Genomic DNA, 18,050 nt, shown 5'->3' with positions numbered 1-18,050 from the left:
TTATGAGTTGCCCTTTTCAAATTGTATTCATTCCTCCAACTAGTTTATAAACACCTTAAAATTAGACACCAAAACAAAATCCTTATACTCACCTTTATATCTCCTTAAAGGCACTGCCTTGAATATAGCAGGCACCAAATAGGAACTATGTGATTCTCACGGAAGTCCAGTTTCTCTGGCTCAGGCTCGTGTGAAGGGGAGCAGGTGCCATAACTGCTAGTGGCCACTAGAGGCTCTCAGGGGAGGGCAGGGTATGGGGGCTGTATACGTGATCCCCCACTACCCCCCACTACCCCCCACCTGGCCAGAGCTAAAATAATAAAATGCTGAGCTCACCGTTCCCCCACCCTCTCCCCTGGCACCCAGCTCCTGCTGCTGCTGAGATAGTGCTCCAGTAGAACAGAAAGACCGACTGATAGAAGGGGAGGTGAGAAGGGAAGTGGCCACCAGGACTGGTAGGTGGGGAGGGCGGGGGGCTTACGGATCAGAGCCTGCTGGGAGGTGGGAGATGGGAGGAGAAAAGTGGCTCCTAGCAGGAATGATCTGGAGGGTGTCTCTGTCTCTGTCACTCGGTGTGTTTCTGCCGCTGTCTGTCCTTTCCCTTAACTGTAGTTTAGATTGTCAATGTAAGTATCTCGCACATTTTCTGGATCTTTCATATTTAGCATGGTGTGTATCGGTGGCTTGTGTGTATTTTTCATATTGTAAAAGATGTACAAGTTTAATCCTTTCACTGTTTTTAGAGAAACTTTATCCCATTTGGAAGGCATTTCCAACCCATTGGACTGTCACTTTCCCATCCAAAGCCTGGGACAAATTATGGGAACTCAGGACCTTCTCCTAAGATCCTTCCCCCAACCTGGAAGTCCTCCAGCTCCTCTAAGCCCTTGCTTTCCCTTAGGATTTAGAATTTTAGGAAACGTAGAAACTGAAATCTTAATCCTCCACAATAAAAGAGGAAATGTGGGTGGGGTAAAAGCACTGTCTTTCTCCCCTCCCACCCCAATCCTCCTTGCTTTCTTAAACCAGTTTAGGAAAAAAGACTGGATTATGGGGAAAAGGGGAGGAATTTCTCTGAAGCTCTCTGCCTTTCTCCCTTCCTTTCAATAGGAACCGGGCTTGGGGCCAGCTGTGTTGGCAGGGCTTCCGGCAGCTGTGCTAGGGCAAGAGGCACCGACAGGCGAGGTGACAGGGGAGGGGTGCTGCCAGGATCTCTCTGTCATACAGTGGGAAGGCAAGTTCAGCCTGGATGCCTGGGATCCCGGTCTAGAGTGGCTAGAAGCTATGGAAGCAGGAAGGAGGCTCTGGTTCTAACTAAACAACCTAACCTTCCCCTGTCTTCCCATGCCCAACTCGATCTCCACCCTCCAAGGCAACCAGTTTATTGTTCTGCCCCTGGCTTGTCTCATTGTGTTCCTACTGTGTCCATGTACATCTTTTGACTGTCCAACCACTTTCCCCATGTACCCCAGGCTCCGTGAGTGCCACACAGTGGGGAGGGGGTGGGGGCCACCATGTCATCGTATCTGAAGGAGCTGGAGAAATACAGAGACATAGATGAAGATGAGATCCTAAGGACCTTGAGCCCTGAGGAGCTAGAGCAGCTGGACTGCGAGCTACAGGAGATGGACCCCGAGGTAGGGGCTCTAGCACAGGGAACCAGGGGCAGACCCCAGGCGTTTGGGAAGGGTGTGTGGCCCTGGGTGACTGAGACCTACAGGGCCTGGAGTCCCAAGAGGGCCAGGGAAAAGGTGTCTGGAGATGTGTTAGGGGGCCCTGGAGGTGCCCCAGGTCAGAGCGGAGGTCTGACTTGCTCCCCAAAACTCATTCCTAAGAACATGCTCCTGCCAGCTGGACTAAGACAACGTGACCAGACCAAGAAGAGCCCAACGGGGCCCCTAGACCGAGAGGCCCTTTTGCAGTACCTGGAACAGCAGGCACTAGAGGTCAAAGAGCGTGATGACTTGGTGCCCTTCACAGGCGAGAAGAAGGGTATGGAGACCCCAACATCCTTGCCTCCCAGAACCCAGATGGTTGTCTCTCACGTTTCCCCCGCAGCTTCCCTCTCACCTTCCAGCTGCTAGCTGCCCAGGGACGCGGCTACCTGCATCTGCATGCCAGCTTGCACTCTTCAGCTCTTGTAAGAGATCAGGGGACCCAGGCGTCCTAAGCTTGTAGATGACTCAGGCTTTACAGTGGCTCCTAGTGACCCAGCAGTCAACCTCCTGGAGAAGGGAAGGAAGCTAGAGGCCAGGATCTTAGGAGAAATAACCTTTACCTGAACCATCTTCATCTCCCATCAGGGAAACCCTATATTCAGCCCAAGAGGGAAATTCCAGCAGAGGAGCAGATCACTCTGGAGCCTGAGCTGGAGGAGGCACTGGCCCATGCCACAGATGCAGAAATGTGTGATATTGCAGGTGGGCAGCAGTGGGAAGCTGAGGAGTTGGGAAGGTCAGGGGCAGGGGGCTCCTAGCCATGGTGTAGGACTAGCAGGGGGAGGCCCTGGATCAGGACATGGATATTGGAGAAAGGCTCAGGTAGTAGCTTTTAATTTTTCTTATTTGTTTTTATATTTATTCACTCATTTTTTTAATTTAGTAAGTTAACATCTCAGGGCAATTTTTCAGGGATTATAAAGTAAAACTATTCTGGCTGAAAACAGGAGAGCGTCTGATTGACTCCCTCACCCTGTAGCAGCTCCTTAGGGACCTTCCCTTGGCCCTGTCTCAGTGTTGTAAAAACCACTGCCTTACGCAGTTTAATGGAAGGGACCCCTGGGACCAAGGGCAAGTGGGAACCTCTTTGGAAAAGTGGAAGAGGTGATGCTTTAAAAATGCAGTGGATTCAGAATGAGCTGGGGGGTGGGGAGGGGGCTGGAACAAGTCCCTTTTTCTCATTCCCTGTCCCTCCTCTGCTTACTCTCTCCAGCAATTCTGGGCATGTACACACTGATGAGCAACAAACAATACTATGATGCTCTCTGCAGCGGAGAAATCTGCAACACTGAAGGCATTAGCAGTGAGTTTGGGGACATGGCCCTCAGGGCTCTTGGCAGGCAGTGCCAGGGTCTGAGCAAAGGTAGCAAAGGGGGAAACAGGTGAATCAGGGAGAGGAAGTGATGCATAAGTAAGGGATCCAATGGGGAGGAGACTGTGGGGGACACGTCGGGGTTTCCTTCCTGCCCTTGCCACCAGGTGTGGTGCAGCCTGACAAGTATAAGCCAGTGCCAGATGAGCCCCCAAATCCCACAAACATTGAGGAGATACTGAAGAGTGTTCGAAGCAATGACAAGGAGCTGGAGGAGGTGAACCTCAACAATATACAGGTATCTGACCCTCATCTTCTAAGCAATAACAGTGGGGTAACTCTGCTGACAGATGTGAGTCTCCTAGCCCACCATCTCCTATTCCCCTTTGATAGGACATCCCGATACCCATGCTGACTGAGCTGTGTGAGGCAATGAAGACAAATACCCATGTCCGGAGCTTCAGCCTGGTCGCCACAAGGAGTGGTGACCCCATTGCCAATGTAAGGCTAGTGGACATCCTTCGCCGTCTCCCTGCACCGTGACATGCACCGCTGGCAGGGCTGTTATAAAGGGTTGTGCTGGGGGTGCTACTCCCATCATGCTCTCTGAGGGGAGCCCTGCTGGAGATGCTTCCCCTCAGTCCTGCAGCTCACAGCTCTGAAATCCTACTAACGCGCCTCAATCCTCTCTGCCAGCGCCGACTCCACGGCATTTAATCTCCCTGCTCTCCCTACTGCCTACTCTCACTTCGGTCTCCCTCTAGCCCCACCTACAGTGCCTCAAGCACTCTTCTCAAAGAGCTGTGTTTCCTTCTTGCTCCCGTTCTTTCTCTCCTCAGTCAAATGTGAAACTCTCCCCTAATCCTAACCCAAGTCCCTACTACCCAGGCCGTGGCTGACATGTTGCGTGAGAATCGTAGCCTCCAGAGCCTGAACATTGAATCCAACTTCATCAGCAGCACAGGGCTCATGGCTGTGCTGAAGGCAGTTCGGGAGAATGCCACACTCACTGAGCTCCGTGTAGACAACCAGGTCAGCGCTCCCTTCCCCTGGACTCTGCAGTCAGCTAATACTCACTGAGCCTCTCCCTGAGGCAGCCCCTGGGGCAGGAGCTTATCTAATCTTGTTTGAACTCCCCATCTTTGTCCCTCTAAAGGAAGCCTAGGCAGCCCCTCTCATCACCCACTCTAGAGAAACAAGCCTCTTTGACCTCCCAAACGGTCAGTGGTCTGGGACTGTGAACAACCCAGACAGGGTGGGTGACAGCTTCCATCTCTCCCTCCCCCAGCGCCAGTGGCCTGGCGATGCAGTGGAGATGGAGATGGCCACCGTGCTCGAACAGTGTCCCTCCATTGTCCGCTTTGGCTATCACTTTACGCAGCAGGGGCCCCGAGCTCGGGCAGCCCAGGCGATGACCCGGAACAATGAACTACGTGAGTAACTGCGGACGTGGTATGTGGGGGAGAGGGCAAGTAAGTGCGGCTGGTGGATCCTCCTGAAAGTTGACTTAGTGACTAACATCCCGAGTGCTGCCAAAGCGATATTCACACGAGAAGTTCAAATCCAGTAAGTGATCAGAAAGTAGACAGAAAAGCCCCTCTGCGCAAACATCCCTGTTTGGAGGCATGGCATTTTTATTTGCTGTGTCGTTTCTTACGTTGTTACTGTGTTTGGTGGCCTAAGACATTACCTCTGTGAGTCTGGCCAAGGAACTGGAAAGGAGAAGAGCACCTTTGCAGGAAGCAAGAGACGGAATAATGACTTGTGTTTCCTATTCCTCCTTTACAGGTCGCCAGCAAAAAAAGAGATAACACTGCCTTTCCCTTTACCACCTAGAGCTAGGAGCCCTGAATGCTTAAATCCTCACCTGTCCCCCTTTCCTGTAAATAAAGGTCCTTCTGTCCACTCTGCTTGCCTCCTTCCTTGGACTTCGGGGTGGAAATCTTGGCGCTAACCCCCAAGGGTTACTGCCAGTTCACCAGGGGATTATTTATACTCTGGGGATCAGCAGGCTGGGAGGTTCAAGTTACTAGGAGGAGGTGGGGGGAGCGCCCTCCCTTGGTGTTCCCCATAACCCTGCCAATGCTTTTAGTCTCTTCTACTTTCACAGGGTGGCTAGCCCTGGCCCTGTTTCCAGACATGTCCAGGCGCTCCCCTCCCCTCCACCAACCAAGTACCTACCCAGAATCCTCATGTTATTTGAAGGAGGAAAGGACTTTGAGTGGAGGTGGGGAAGAAGGCAGGCAACATGAAGGGCAAAGACCTCCCTCTGACAGACTTATTAATAGGGCACCAGGCTGCATGCAGCTGACGCTTGGCATGGCTTTGGTAGAAGGTGGGGGAGGGGGTAGAAGTATGGGAGCTGTGTACATTGCAGGGAAGGATTGGCTGGGTGAGGAATGAACAGATCTGAAATCTTGAAATGGGATGAGGAACCAGACTCAAGGGAAGTTAGGCTCCCAGCTCCCACTGTAGTTTATTTGTGAACTGAGTCAGGAGAGAGGGTGTCAGTCCAACGGGAGATCAGGGGGTTCTTCCTCATCAGAGTCAAACTCAACATTCTCATCTTTTACCCATCGACCTTGTCCATCTGGGATCCATCCAGAGCTGGAAACATCAGAGAAAACAGAATTGATCAGGAAAGGAAATTTATTAAGAAGTTAAGTGGGGATAAGAAAAAACAATTGAGAAGGTTTTGGAAAAAAGGAGGGTCAGAGAGAAAAGGGAAAATTTGAGGAAAGTGAGTCTGCATACTCACCTTCGAAGGGTTAGGTAATGATCCAGGGCCCGTCTTCTTGTGGGGCTCATGGGTGCAGCGGATGAGACAGTTGCTGACTCCTTGGCCTGTGGGCCAGCCCCAGGCTCAGGGTCCCTATCTATCTTCCCACTTTGGGGTTCAACCTCTGGGGGTGGCAAAGGGGAATGAGAGACAGAGGGACGAGGGGTTTCTGGTCTGGATAGAGAAGAATCAAAGTCTGTAAAAGCAGTAAAGGAAAGGACCAAATCTCCTGTGACTCCCAACCCCTTAAAGCAGTGCTTCCTAATCTGTCTTCCTCAAGCTATCAGTAAGTGTTCTGCATAAAAAGTCTTTTGGAATCAAATGAACTTAGGAAAGGCTAAGTTAACCTTTTTCAGGTTTTTTTTTTATCTTAAGACTTTGTAGAGCCCTTAAAATACACTAATATTTACTATTCTTCAAATAGGATTACAAAGCACCATTTCCCAAACTTTTCTTTAAAAGATGAAATTCCTTTTCCTGAAATACCAGTTGACTAGTCCTCAGAATACAATTTAGAAAACAATCATTTTACAGCCATCTATCTCCTGTCCCTCCCTACCTCTGGTTTTCCCAACCCACAGACCTGTACTTCCGGCGGCAGCAACTGTTATAGTGAGGAGCTCTGTGCAGAGCGCTCTGGGTGATAAGTCGAGTCTGGGTTAACAGAGGAGCCTGGCATGGAGATGGGAGACAAGAGTCAGAACCTTCAGAGCTAGAAAGAAGCCAAAGCGGGGAAGGGTATAGCTCAAGTGCGTGGGTGCATGCTTGGCATGCACGAGGTCCTGGGTTCAACCTCCAGTACCTCCACTAAAAACAAATAAATGAAATAAATTACCTCCCTCGCAAACAAAATAAAAAATTAATAAATTTTTAAGAAGAAAGAAGCTAAAGCCCTTCACGCCTACGGTGTGCTGACACAGCCCTGACTGGAACACATCCTCCCCTCTTTGATCACCTCCACTTCGGCCTCTTCCCTCAGTTCATTCTGCTGTCTTGGATTCGGGTCCATACCCTTTCCTGGCTGCTGCTTGCCATAGAAAAGCTGCAGGCCTGAGGAAAAAGGGGAAGAGAATTAAAAGCAGAGCACCAAAAGTGGTCTGAAGAAATTTTAAGGATTTATTCTCTATCCCCTGCCTTCCCCCAAACTTACTGGACAGATGTTTCTTGCCTCCACGGTGGGCAGTCAGCATGGCCAGGGTGTCCAGTACAGGTCGGTGGGGACAGATGGCACAAGCAAAGCTGGAGAGAAGGGAAGAAGATAACTGGTCCCTGGGGAGTGGAGTCTCTGCCTCCTTGTGGGTCCCCACCCCGTCCTAGCAGTCCTTTCCAAAGCCCAGCTCCCAAGTCTCCCAATCTCCACCACCCACATCCCTGTCGCTCACTCCCCGCCAAAAAATCCTAGGTACTCCCGCTCTCCTCCTTAATAGCAAAAGCTTATTAAGCCTCTAACCGCAGAACCCTCAAGCTTGATTCACTCCTCGCCCTCACCGTCCATCCCGTAGCATCAGCGCCTCATCCTCTGGGATATAACTGGCCAGCAGATCCCCGACTCTTCTTTTCTGCAGGGGATAGGGGAAGAAGTCCGGAACGGGATCAGCTGGATAGGAGACAGGGATGGAAGGGAAATGACAGGGACGAGGGCTCAAAGGGAATAAAAACATGGGAAGAGCAGAGATTTGGGGCGAAGAGGGGGTCACCACCCAGCTCTAGTCGCCTGTCTCCCTCCGGGAGCCCAGCTCCCAGCTGTTGCCACAGCAACAATACAGCGCCTTCACAGCCTTCAGAAGACAGCTGAAGCTGCTCCAGACGCTCTCCTCTCGCGCTTACTTTGAGCACATTAAGTTGACTCCAATCGTCCCCTTCCCTCTTGAAAGACATCACGTCTGTGAGCCCCAGAAATGACAAATTCTACCGCGTCGCCTTCACCACTCCTTTCAGGCAGGCCACCGTAGCTAGAGCGGGACCTCTCCTTTCCTTCCGGTCTCTTTCCGGTTGGCCTCCTTACTTCCGGGGATGCGCTTCCACGCATGCACCGCGCGATTCCGAAAGCCCGCCTCCAGCCTGTTGAGGGGACTGCATTTCCTATGGTGCCCTGCGACCCCGCCCGCGCGGCGCATTTTGGGAAATGAAGTCTTTTGTCAAAGAGCTTGCCGCCCGGCTGGATCCAGGCCTTGTATCTTGGCAGATCTGAGGCGTTTAGAGGGACAAGACCCTAGATGTGGAGCCCGAGTTTGAGCGTGTGACTGATTTGATGTGGAGCGGACCTTTGAGGATCGCTGAGGGGAAACTGTGCTACAGCCTCTCGCAATCATCACGCGCTTCGTCTGCGGCCACAGCCCACCTGGGATGGGCCTGATTTGTTCCTGACCCTAGCGGACCAACCCCGGGACGGGGCGGAGTTGGAGTGTCGGGGGACGGGGAGGTCAGGCTACCCGACCTGGGGGCAAACTGAGCGGAGTGTTGAGGACGGTGTCTAGAGTTCAAAGGTCAGAGGTCAATGCCGCTAGTTGCTGTCGGGGGTCGAAAGTCGGAGGGGTGCTAAGGAGGGACTCAGGTAGAGACTGAATAGTCAGGGTACAGACTTGTGGGAAAGGGACTTGGAGGGAGAAGAAGCAAGGGCTGAGAGGTCGGCTAGTGCCAGGAGAGGCGGGGAGACTTAGGAGAGAAGACAGAAGGGGAAAGGAATCCTCTAGCTATCCGTTTCTAGACCCCGGACCCGTCATTATCGATCACTTAGCCGGGCCTCCTGCAGTTGCAACCCTCAGTTGTCCGCAGGGTGAGGAGATGGCTTCTCCCTCTAGACAGGCCCCCGTCGGAGGGTCAGGACTGCTTCGGGGGAGCCGGGCTCGTTCTTATGGAAGCCTGGTGCAGTCTGCCTGCTCCCCAGTGAGGGAAAGACGACTGGAGCATCAGCTGGCGCCTGGAGACACCCTGGCTGGACTAGCACTCAAATACGGGGTGACGGTGAGTCTCGCAGGATTGGAACTTAGAAGAGATTTATTCCTCAGGGGAATGTAGCGGCCCTCTGGGCAACTTCCCCTGAAATTTTCCTAGTTGTATCTAAATTAACTAATTGTGATACATTGTGATAGAAGTCCGGTCCACCTTTATCTTTTTGTTTGTTTTCCCATCTCAGTGTTGCACTGTCTGGTTGGGACAGATTTTGTGTCACTATCCCAGCGGAGGGGAGCAGCTCCTCTTTATTACGCCAGTCACTGTACCAAAGACTTTACATCCATTAGCCCATTTGATCCTCACATCCCTATCAAGCATACAATCATTGTCCCCTTTTTAGAGATGAAGAAACTGAGACTTAGACTGGTTAACCAGTTTGACCAAGGTCAAATAACTAATAAGTGTTGGAGTGAAACAATTCAAACAGGTCTGTCTGATTCCAAAGCCCATACTATTAACCACATAGAAATTTTAATTGAGAGTGATTAAACATTTACAGGAAATAATGGAGAGCTGGTTTGGATCCCTGAGTTCCTTAAGTGCCTGTCTCTTCTTGTTCTTTTTCCCTCCTCAGTGCTCTGTCTTCTTTTCAGGAAAGTGGCCTCCTTGGTGCAAAACAGGTACTCTCTATGCCAAGCATCTCAGGTCATGCATAGGGTATATTTGGTAGGAGTAAAAATATATTGCTTTAGAGTTAATGAGGATTTCTTTTCCACATCCTGTTGAATTTAGCCAACATTTTTATGCTTGGTATGTTTAAAGCACTGTGATAACCATCTTAGGAGATAGAAACGTCTATGTATAGTTGCTGCCCTCTTGTAATGTACAGTCTAGTGAGAAGTACACAGGGACACAAATAATGATCGTAGGTGATAGAAGGTGGTGAGTTTGTAGAGGTGTTAACAAAGAGTGAGAAATCAGGAAAGAAGATTAATTTTTATTTGGAAGGGGACATTAGTGCAGATTTTAAGGGAGCCATCATGATGGGCCTTGAAAAACTTACAAGTTCCTTCCTCTATGCTCTTCTCTATAAACCTATGTGATCCAGTGGTTTACACCTTCTACATCTTTGTCTTTCCAATAGCCTATACTCTCTTTAAGGGACGGAACTATTTCCTTTCAATTTTATATCTCTAGAACCTGGCATAGTGCCCAGCACAAAGAGGCTCAATAGATGTTTTTTGAATGAATGAAAGTATGGCTAAGATTTCTACCCATGGAGACTGGGAGTATAGGAAAGTAAGCATTTGAAGCAGAGGGATTGCCTATCCAAAGGAAGTGGATATGAAAGTATTGAGCAGCCCTTTCATCCCAGCAGAGGCTCAGAGGCTGTGCAATGAAGGGACCTGTGCTGCTAGTGAATCAATAATTTTTTCTGAGGTTTCTTGCAGCCCTGTACCTTTCTGAGAACAGAAAAGCTCTGTGGCCTAGTGAAGAAGTGTTCTGGGCTCTGGCCTCATCCTGCTGCTTACTAGTTGAGTGACTGAATAGTCAATCACTTCCCCTGCCTGGGTCCTCAGTTTCCTCACCATTTGTAAAATGAGGAAGATGTATCAAATAAAAAACTTAGGTAAATAAATTACCTAAGTTATTACCTACCGATCATTTAAGGAACCCTTAGTATGTGCCAAGCTCTGTATATTATCTCATATTATCTCCTTAAACCTTTATGAGGTAAGTGTAACTATTTCCATTTAAAGATAAGGAATAATGAATTACTGTGTTGTACACCTGAAACTAATATAATATTGTAAGTCAATTTTACTTCGATGAAAACATTTTTTAAAGATAAGGAGGCTGAAGCTTAGGGAGATAACTTGCTATGACTATGTACAACTAGTCTAATTAGTAGAGCTAGAATTCAGACCAGGTTCTCTCATTCTCAAATCCTCACTTTGAATTGCTCTATTAAACTGGCTAGATTCTAATGGGCTTTCTATCTCTTGGTTTGATGGAAGTGGAACATTCTCTCCTTATATATACTTCTAGGAAATCATAAAAGCAATGGAAAGTTCACAGATTAATTCATATCATCTTGGAACTAGGAGGGACCTAGGATATTATCTAGGAAAAATAAAATTAATAGCATCAAAGCACTTGGCAAAGTAAAAGTACAAAACTACAAACCACTTTTAACTTTTTTTATTTTTCACATTTATCTGGTTTTATTTTTAAACTCTTTATAGCATAAAATTTTATTAGTCAAGTTTATTATAGTAGTCTTACCCCAGGGTGGAAACAGCTTTGATATTTGACAGATATAAGAATTATGATTTCTCAAACTGGTGCCAATATGGAATGGATTTTTAGTAAAACTGGCTGCCTGGCCTCTGATAATAAAATACTGATACAGTATATCTGTGGATTCTGGATTTTATTACCTAGTTTATTTACTCATAAAGCATTCATGAGCTTCTGCTGTGTGCCAAGCTTGTGCAATGCTGAGGAGTGTCTTAGGGATACAGAGACAGCAAGTCACCAACCCTGCCCTTAAAGGACTCACAGTTTGGGCAAGACAAATAGGCAAAAAGGTGACTAACAATATAATAGGGTACATATTATTACAACAATACTGACAGTATGCATTGGGAACCTTGAAGAAGATAACACAAAGGCAGTGATAGTTGAGGAGAAGCTTTCCAGGCAGAGAAGGGAATAATGGAGATGCAGTCCAGGCAGATAAAGACACAAAAGTGTGAAAGATCATGAAATGTTGGAAGAAAAGTGAAAAGTTTGGGATGGCAAAAATATATAAGTGGCAGAAGAAGGAAGATGTGAGTGGACATCCTAGGGGGGCTAGATTGAGAACACCCTTCAATGCTAATTTTATCTCGGAGTCAGTGGGGAGCTGTAGGAAGTTTATAAGCAGAGTAGGGGGTTTATCAGATTAATTTTTTTAGAAAGACAGATGTCAGCAAGGTGGAGGATAAGTAGAAATGGAGAGAAGGGCAGTTGAAGAATTGTTACAATACCCAGATGAGAAACATTAAGAGTCTGTTGTTCTAAATCGATGGCAGTAAATGTGAAGATGAGATTAGATGTGAGAGAGGGTTTTGCAGCATTTTTGTTTACCTGCTGGGTATGGGTGGTGAAGGTAAAGTGTGAGTTGAGGATGACACTGATATTTCTACCTTGGAAGGCAGGTAGATACAGATGGTGATGCCAGTCATTATGTTCAGTGATGAATAAATAGGTACTAAATAAATATTCGACCAGTGAAATTATTATAGTAAGAAAGGCATTTCCTGGAAGGAGTAAAAAGGCCCAGAATTCTAGGTCTAGCTCTGACAATAACTTGCTAGGCAAGTAACTTAACTTCTCTGAGCCTCAGTTCCATCATCTTTAACGGATGTTCTCAAAGTGAGGTCCAGGGACCCTTTGATCCACAAGGTCAAAACTATTTTCACAGCAATAATGTCTCTTCATTCTCACTCTCTCGAGTGCATTGTGCTTTCCAGAGGCTACATGACATGTGAAATTGCAGCAGATTGAATGTAGAGGCAGATATGAGAATCCTGTTGTCTTCTATTAAGTCAGACATTAAAGTGATGTGCAAAAATGTAAAACAATGCCTCTCTTCTTGCTACATTTTTGTTGTTTTTGTTTTGGAAAATAGAATTATTTTTCATTAAAATATTTTTATTGGTGGGGAGGGGATAGCTCAGTGGGAGAGTGCCTGCTTAGCATACGTGAGGTCCTAGGTTCAATCCCCAGTACCTCCATTAAATAAACAAATAAGTAAAAACCTAATCCCCTCCCCCCATTTAAAAAAAAGAATAAAAGCTGATATTCAAATTCATTTACTGAAAAACTTTTTTAAAAAATATTTTTGTTAACATGTAATGGTTTGTTTTTTTTAAAATAAGCGTTTTTAATTTTTTTATTTATAATACCCTTAAGTATTGATAGCTGTGATCAACATGAAGCTTTTTTCCTCAATAATTTTTAAAAATGTAAGAGTAGAGCTCAGTGGTAGAGCTCCTGCTTAGCATGCACAGGGTCCTTGGTTCAATCCCCAGTCCCTCCAGTAAATAAACAAATAAGTAAAAACCTAATCCCCTCCCCCCAAAAAGAAAAAAAATAAATAAAAATAAAGGGGCCCTAAGACCAAAACATATGAAAACTTCTGACCAATAAAATAGGGATACTATCAACCCGTTGTAGTTTTGGTTGTTATAAGATTGGAAGAGACTTTGTATGATCACTTTAATAGGCATGAGATGCTGTACAAATAATGAGCTGAATCAGTATTACTGTAATTAATTGTGGTAACTTTTTTTTAAAGATGGAACAGATTAAGCGTGCAAATCGCCTTTATACTAATGACTCCATCTTCCTGAAGAAAACCCTCTACATCCCCATCCTGACAGAGCCCAGAGACCTGTTCAATGGTTTGGATTCTGAGGAAGAGAAGGATGGAGAAGAGGTACAGCCAAGTAAGGATGAAGTTTGGCCACACTCAGCTGAGAGGAAGAAACAAGAGACAGGTTTGGGACATGCCAATGGTGAAGTCCTTCCCATGCCTGGCCAGGAGCCCCCGACTCCCATCCATGACCTCTCTGCCTCTGATTTCCTTAAGAAGCTTGATTCACAGATCAGCCTGTCAAAGAAGGCTGCTACCCAGAAGCTGAAAAAAGGGAAAAGTGGGTGAGTCTTGAATGATTCCTTTTAAATCCCTCCATAGACTTCTCTGTACTTCCAACCTTAGCTGACCAGACACGAAGTAGGTAAACACAGTGTCACTGGAAGCCTGGTGAAGCCTTTTCCTCCAGGTCACCCCAAGGCAATGAGCAGAGCCTATGGCTACTGCAGTGGGCAGAGGCACTGGGAAATGGCTCTGTGTTCTCACTGCACTGATGATCCACGAAAGGAGCATTAGGGTTGGTATTTATTGAGAGGGTATCGAGGCTCCATCTTAAAGCAACCAGCACATGTTTATTAGGAGAGGAGGACAGCTTCCTGTGTACCTGTTCACTCGGCCAGTCTCAGGCTCTTCCCCTGATCTGTCACTCTTTCCCCGCTTTTCTCACCTGCAGGGCACCTGGGGAGGATTCAGGTCTTCACCTGAGCTCTCCTCGGATGCAGCAACGAGCAGTCCTGGGTCCTGTGCCGCTGACCCGGACCTCTCGGACCCAGACACTTCGGGACCAGGAGGATGAAATCTTCAAACTCTGATGTCCCCAGAAATGATTGAGAGAAGCAAGATGTTGAAGGAGCAACTTGAGGGGGAGAGGAGCCTGAGGTGAGGCTCAAGAACATGGCTTCCCAGCCCAGCTCCCTTACTCCTGCCATCTTCCCAGCCTCCTTGTCCATCCAGAGTTACTTGGCCTGGAGCAGTTCTACTGGCAAGGGTAGGGGATGGGAATTAGACCCCTTCTCAGTTCTTGGGCTGAATCTAGCATTGGCCTTTAGATTCAAAAGGCTCTTTTAACATCCCTGCTGCCTTTCCCACCCGTTTCACCATCCCTTGGCCTTAGAGCAGGGAGGCAGGGACTCACCTGGCCCCCAACTTCCTCCCCATCTCCAACTGTGTTACCTAATTTATTTGGTGCTATTTTGAAGTAATATTTATTTGCTGTATCTTATTCTTTCCCACTCTTAGTTGAAAAATGGGATTTCTAGATCCTTGGGGTGAGGGGAACCCCAGAACAGTGAGTGAGCCAGTGACTGCTGGCTCCCGACCTTTCCCACCTTCCCCAACCGTGTTATTGAGAATGGGTGTCGGTGATCTAGCCCCAGTGCAGGGAATGGCAGATGGTGCAGGGCCTCTCCCCAGTCTCAAGACTTTGGGCTCAGTTGTAGTTAACCAGGTCACTATAACTTTTCCACAACTTTGCTTTGAGAGAAAAATGGCAATAAAGGGTCTGGAACACTCCATGTCCCCAGTTCACCCATCTAATCTGCTCCTCTGTTCAGCCTGTGCGAGGCTAAGGGACGGAGGAAGAATTGCCTTGGAGTTTAAAGAGCAGGACAGTTGTGGGAGTCTCTTTGTGATCCCCTGTCCCCACCAGAGCCTCGTGATCTATGCCTTGCTCCTCACTGCATATTTATTTGCAATTTGTAGCACTGATCTGCAGTACAGGATTTTTTGAGTTTCTTAAACAGAACAAGTAGGCAAGAGCACTCCAGTGATACTGGAAATATGCCTCAGTCTCCTGTATGGAAATGGTGAGAGGTGAGAAAGGCGGTGTTTATATACCTCTTTCCTCTGTGACGATCGTAAAATCTCAGAAGCTGGAGAGATTAAACATTGAGCTCTGTGCATGTTTTCATAGTTTTATTTCCTCTGTGAGCCTCTCCCCTGCCCTAGCCCCGTCTTCCCTGCACTCTGGAGCAGAGCCGCTGCCGCCGTCCAGGCTCTGCCTGCAGCTGAAGCTCTAGCGTGTCTCTGAGGGCCTCCTCCCCACTTCTGTCTTTAGTGTCCCCAGAGGAGTTAGGGTGGCTACGCCCCCCTCCCCTGGTTCCAAGGACAGGGGGCTTGCCTGTTTGGAACATCCCTTATGGGGAAAACAGAGATCCAGGTTTCACTTCATCTTTTTCAGGCAGCTTTGTTTCCTGTCTAGGGGCTGGACTGGGAGAGAGGCCTCAACCCTCAGCATGGCTTCTTCTCCACCCGCACTTTGGGGGCGGGGTGGACTCAGTCAAAAACACTCTTGGGAAGGACTGAAGCCTGGGGCTGAAAAGCATTAGTGCAGAGGAGCAGGGTTAGAAAGCCCATTGTCTGTGGTTCTCTCAGTCAGCCATTTTGCCAAGAAGGACCGCGCTGGGCCGCGGGCCCTCAGAGCTTCCCCTCGTCCAGCAGCTTCCTGAGCCCGTCGCAGAGCCGGCCGAGGTGCTGCGTGAAGTCAGGCCCGTAGAGGGCCGTGAGCAGCCCGGGGTCAGAGAAGTGGTCGAACACGTGGCGGATGCGGCCGTGAGACTTGGGCGTGAGGTGGGGCGCCACCAGGTCCAGCAGCATGTCCCGGCACTCGGCCAGCAGGCCAGCCAGCACGGCGGCCTCGAAGGTGAAGTCCACCTCGCCGAAGCTGAGCGCTGTCATGGCGCCCTGGCGCAGCTTCTGGCGGAAGCGGGTGGCCAGGGCCAGCTCCCCGGGGCCGAAGCAGCCGCTGCGGTGCAGCACGGCCACCTTGACGGCCACCTTGATCAGGTCCTTGATCACCCGCTGCGCCTGGGGCCGGCTGTGTGTGTACTCTTTGGACACACGGTAGAGCTCATCGAGCACCTGGCTGCTCGTCTCATCGATGAAGAGATGAGCCACAGACCGACCCGCCATCTTACTCAGTAGCTTCTTCTCGGCCTGCAGGACCAGACTCTTGGAACTGAAGGACTCCATGGCTCCTGGGAGGGGGTGGGGAGGTGAGGTATGGGGTCAGTCACTAGAAGAAAGGCCACAGGCTTCCTTAGAAAGAGAGAAATGGCTTTTCCCCTTTCTGTCTCTGGTTTCTGTCTCATCATCATCTTTGTCATCTTTTTCCCCCTGGGTCCCCTCAGCCCTCTGTGCCTTGTTCCCATTTTCCCCTTTAGTACTGTGGGAAATCTTGATCTCTAAAACAGCCTCGAGGAGCAGTCCTAGCTTTGGCTGGAGGACTGAAGGCGCACAGGAGGCTAGCCCACCACCAGTTAAGACCTAAGGGGAAGTAAGCTGTTGCTACTACTGCGGAGCAGACAAAGCTACCTGGCAGGTAGCTCTCACAGCTGCCATTTTTGGATGCTGACTGGGTACCATACATCTATGGGCTCTAGGTTTTACTGTCCTTGTTTTACAGCTGAGCAAACTGAGGCTTACATTAGATAATGTATCCAAGCTCGAGCACAACTGGTTTCCTAACTCCAGAAGCCGGTGTCAGCTGGTGTGCTGTACTGCCTTACACAGGTGAGAGATACAGCGGTCCCGGGAGTCCTGATAAAGATAATAACTAACATTTATTGAGAACCTACTATATGCCAGGCGCTCTATGTGAAATATCTTGGTCTTCCTAACTCTTTGTAAGGTAGGTATCCCCAATTTGCAGTGAGAAAAATGAAGCTAAGAGAAATTAAGCAACTTGACTAAAGTCACTAGCAAATGATAAAAGTGGGCTTTGAACCAAAGAATCAAAAGAAACCTCCTTCCCTGGAATGTTCCCGGTGAGGCTGAAGCGCAGTGAGGAACCCTGAGAGACAGGCCCTCAGGGCAGTCCTAGAGGACTCAGGGCCTCTGCTGCGACTGAGCTGAGGACCCCCGGCGGCCCGTCAGCTGCATGTGTCCAGGGCGTGCTCCCCATGGTCCTCGCCTTTGCCGGTTCTGCTTGTTTTGCTTCTTACTTCCCCCTCCCCTGCTCTGCAGGATGTGGCTGTGACCGCAGTGAGGAGCAGCCTCGCCCTCTCCCCCAACCAAAATGGGAGTCTGAAGAGGCAGGGGAGGTGGGTGGCCGGGGGGGTTCTACCCCGGCCGAATCAGTCCTCTGGGAACCTGGAACCTCGCTCTGCTCCGGGCTTTGGTGGGGGCTTTCAGAACCACGCTCCATGGCCGGAAGAGGAGATTGCTCCATGTGAGCCTGCCTTCCTCCTTGGCCTTCCTGTTACCCAGCTCTCACTGCCCCCGATGCCATCTCACATTTGCTCCACTGTCTTCTCCTTCTCTCCCTGTTTCAGTCTCCCTTTTTCTCTTGCCTGGCCTGCCCTGTGATCCTCTGGCCATGCTCTCCCTCTGTGCCGTGCTCTCCCTCTGGCCCTTGTGTCTATCTCCACGTCTCCGAAGGTTTTGCATCTCTCAGTAGCCTGTCACATACCCATATCCATTGTCATCCCTCAGCCCTGCCCCCACCCACCCTGAACCACGTCTTTCTTTCTGAGGCTGCCTTGCCCCAGGAAAAAAACTGAGCTGGACCTCCCCACTGGGGACTCAAGAATTCTATCAAATGAGAGTCTCACAATATGGAAAACTCAGGCTGACAGAGCTGGGACTCTTCTGCCACCATCACCCTTATAGCCTACCCTTCTATCATTGCCGGTCCCTCACCTGCTGTCCCCTGGGTGCCAGTCTTGCCTTGGATGTTCCGGGAGAGCTGATAGAATGGAGAAGCTCCTAAGTGAGAGGCCCTTTGGCCTAGCTCCACCTCCAAGCCCCGCCTCCCTGCTCTGTGCTCAACCTCCGGTTCATCACACTGTCACCCAGGTCTATGTCCCGAGAGTCTCCTAGAAATAAGACAGAGGTCCAAAGGAATACCACTCTGTAGGAAATAGGCTTGATCCTTTGAGGTGAGAAGGAGGGTTGCACATCCCTTGCTCCCAAATCATTTGTCTG

At 49.1% G+C, this 18,050-nt stretch overlaps 4 protein-coding genes across 9 annotated transcripts; 2 read left to right on the top strand and 2 right to left on the bottom strand.

The window, feature by feature from the left end:
* Window positions 1-60: 60 nt before the first annotated feature.
* Window positions 61-4,935, top strand: TMOD4 (tropomodulin 4). 2 transcript variants are annotated; one of them, XM_010996764.3, is made up of 10 exons: window positions 61-427; window positions 1,473-1,637; window positions 1,836-1,992; window positions 2,304-2,420; window positions 2,932-3,021; window positions 3,198-3,328; window positions 3,424-3,531; window positions 3,919-4,062; window positions 4,319-4,463; window positions 4,819-4,935. In XM_010996764.3, the coding sequence occupies exons 2-10, from the start codon at window positions 1,515-1,517 to the stop codon at window positions 4,839-4,841; spliced, it is 1,038 nt and encodes a 345-aa protein (XP_010995066.1). In that variant the 5' UTR covers window positions 61-427; window positions 1,473-1,514; the 3' UTR covers window positions 4,842-4,935. The 2 variants fall into 2 exon arrangements, with proteins under 2 accessions (XP_010995066.1, XP_010995065.1); XM_010996763.3 differs by having other exon boundaries at window positions 61-455.
* Window positions 4,936-5,440: 505 nt separating this feature from the next.
* On the bottom strand, window positions 5,441-7,818 carry SCNM1 (sodium channel modifier 1). Of its 2 annotated transcripts, none has more exons than XM_010996762.3 (7): window positions 7,637-7,818; window positions 7,298-7,368; window positions 6,960-7,048; window positions 6,765-6,859; window positions 6,393-6,481; window positions 5,789-5,983; window positions 5,441-5,637 (listed from the first exon to the last, which is right to left on the bottom strand). In XM_010996762.3, the coding sequence occupies exons 1-7, from the start codon at window positions 7,685-7,687 to the stop codon at window positions 5,538-5,540; spliced, it is 690 nt and encodes a 229-aa protein (XP_010995064.1). In that variant the 5' UTR covers window positions 7,688-7,818; the 3' UTR covers window positions 5,441-5,537. The 2 variants fall into 2 exon arrangements, with proteins under 2 accessions (XP_010995064.1, XP_031292309.1); XM_031436449.2 differs by having other exon boundaries at window positions 7,298-7,406; window positions 7,637-7,817.
* A 99-nt stretch (window positions 7,819-7,917) lies between these two features.
* Window positions 7,918-15,028, top strand: LYSMD1 (LysM domain containing 1). The gene is made up of 3 exons (XM_010996760.3): window positions 7,918-8,773; window positions 13,050-13,411; window positions 13,801-15,028. Exons 1-3 carry the CDS (start codon window positions 8,594-8,596, stop codon window positions 13,937-13,939), a joined length of 681 nt encoding a protein of 226 aa, XP_010995062.1. The 5' UTR covers window positions 7,918-8,593; the 3' UTR covers window positions 13,940-15,028.
* Window positions 15,027-17,864, bottom strand: TNFAIP8L2 (TNF alpha induced protein 8 like 2). Of its 4 annotated transcripts, none has more exons than XM_064477743.1 (3): window positions 17,766-17,864; window positions 16,551-16,664; window positions 15,027-16,140 (listed from the first exon to the last, which is right to left on the bottom strand). In XM_064477743.1, exon 3 carries the CDS (start codon window positions 16,095-16,097, stop codon window positions 15,543-15,545), a length of 555 nt encoding a protein of 184 aa, XP_064333813.1. In that variant the 5' UTR covers window positions 16,098-16,140; window positions 16,551-16,664; window positions 17,766-17,864; the 3' UTR covers window positions 15,027-15,542. The 4 variants fall into 4 exon arrangements, with proteins under 4 accessions (XP_064333813.1, XP_010995063.2, XP_031292311.1 ...); XM_010996761.3 differs by having other exon boundaries at window positions 15,027-16,102; XM_031436451.2 differs by lacking the exon at window positions 16,551-16,664 and having other exon boundaries at window positions 17,766-17,852.
* Window positions 17,865-18,050: the final 186 nt, after the last annotated feature.

The sequence above is a fragment of the Camelus dromedarius genome, chromosome 23 (genome assembly GCF_036321535.1).
Source record: "Camelus dromedarius isolate mCamDro1 chromosome 23, mCamDro1.pat, whole genome shotgun sequence".
Taxonomy (NCBI): Eukaryota; Metazoa; Chordata; class Mammalia; order Artiodactyla; family Camelidae; genus Camelus; species Camelus dromedarius.
The sequence above is the reverse complement of the archived record's forward strand: the minus strand, read 5'-3'. Positions and strand labels throughout refer to the sequence as shown.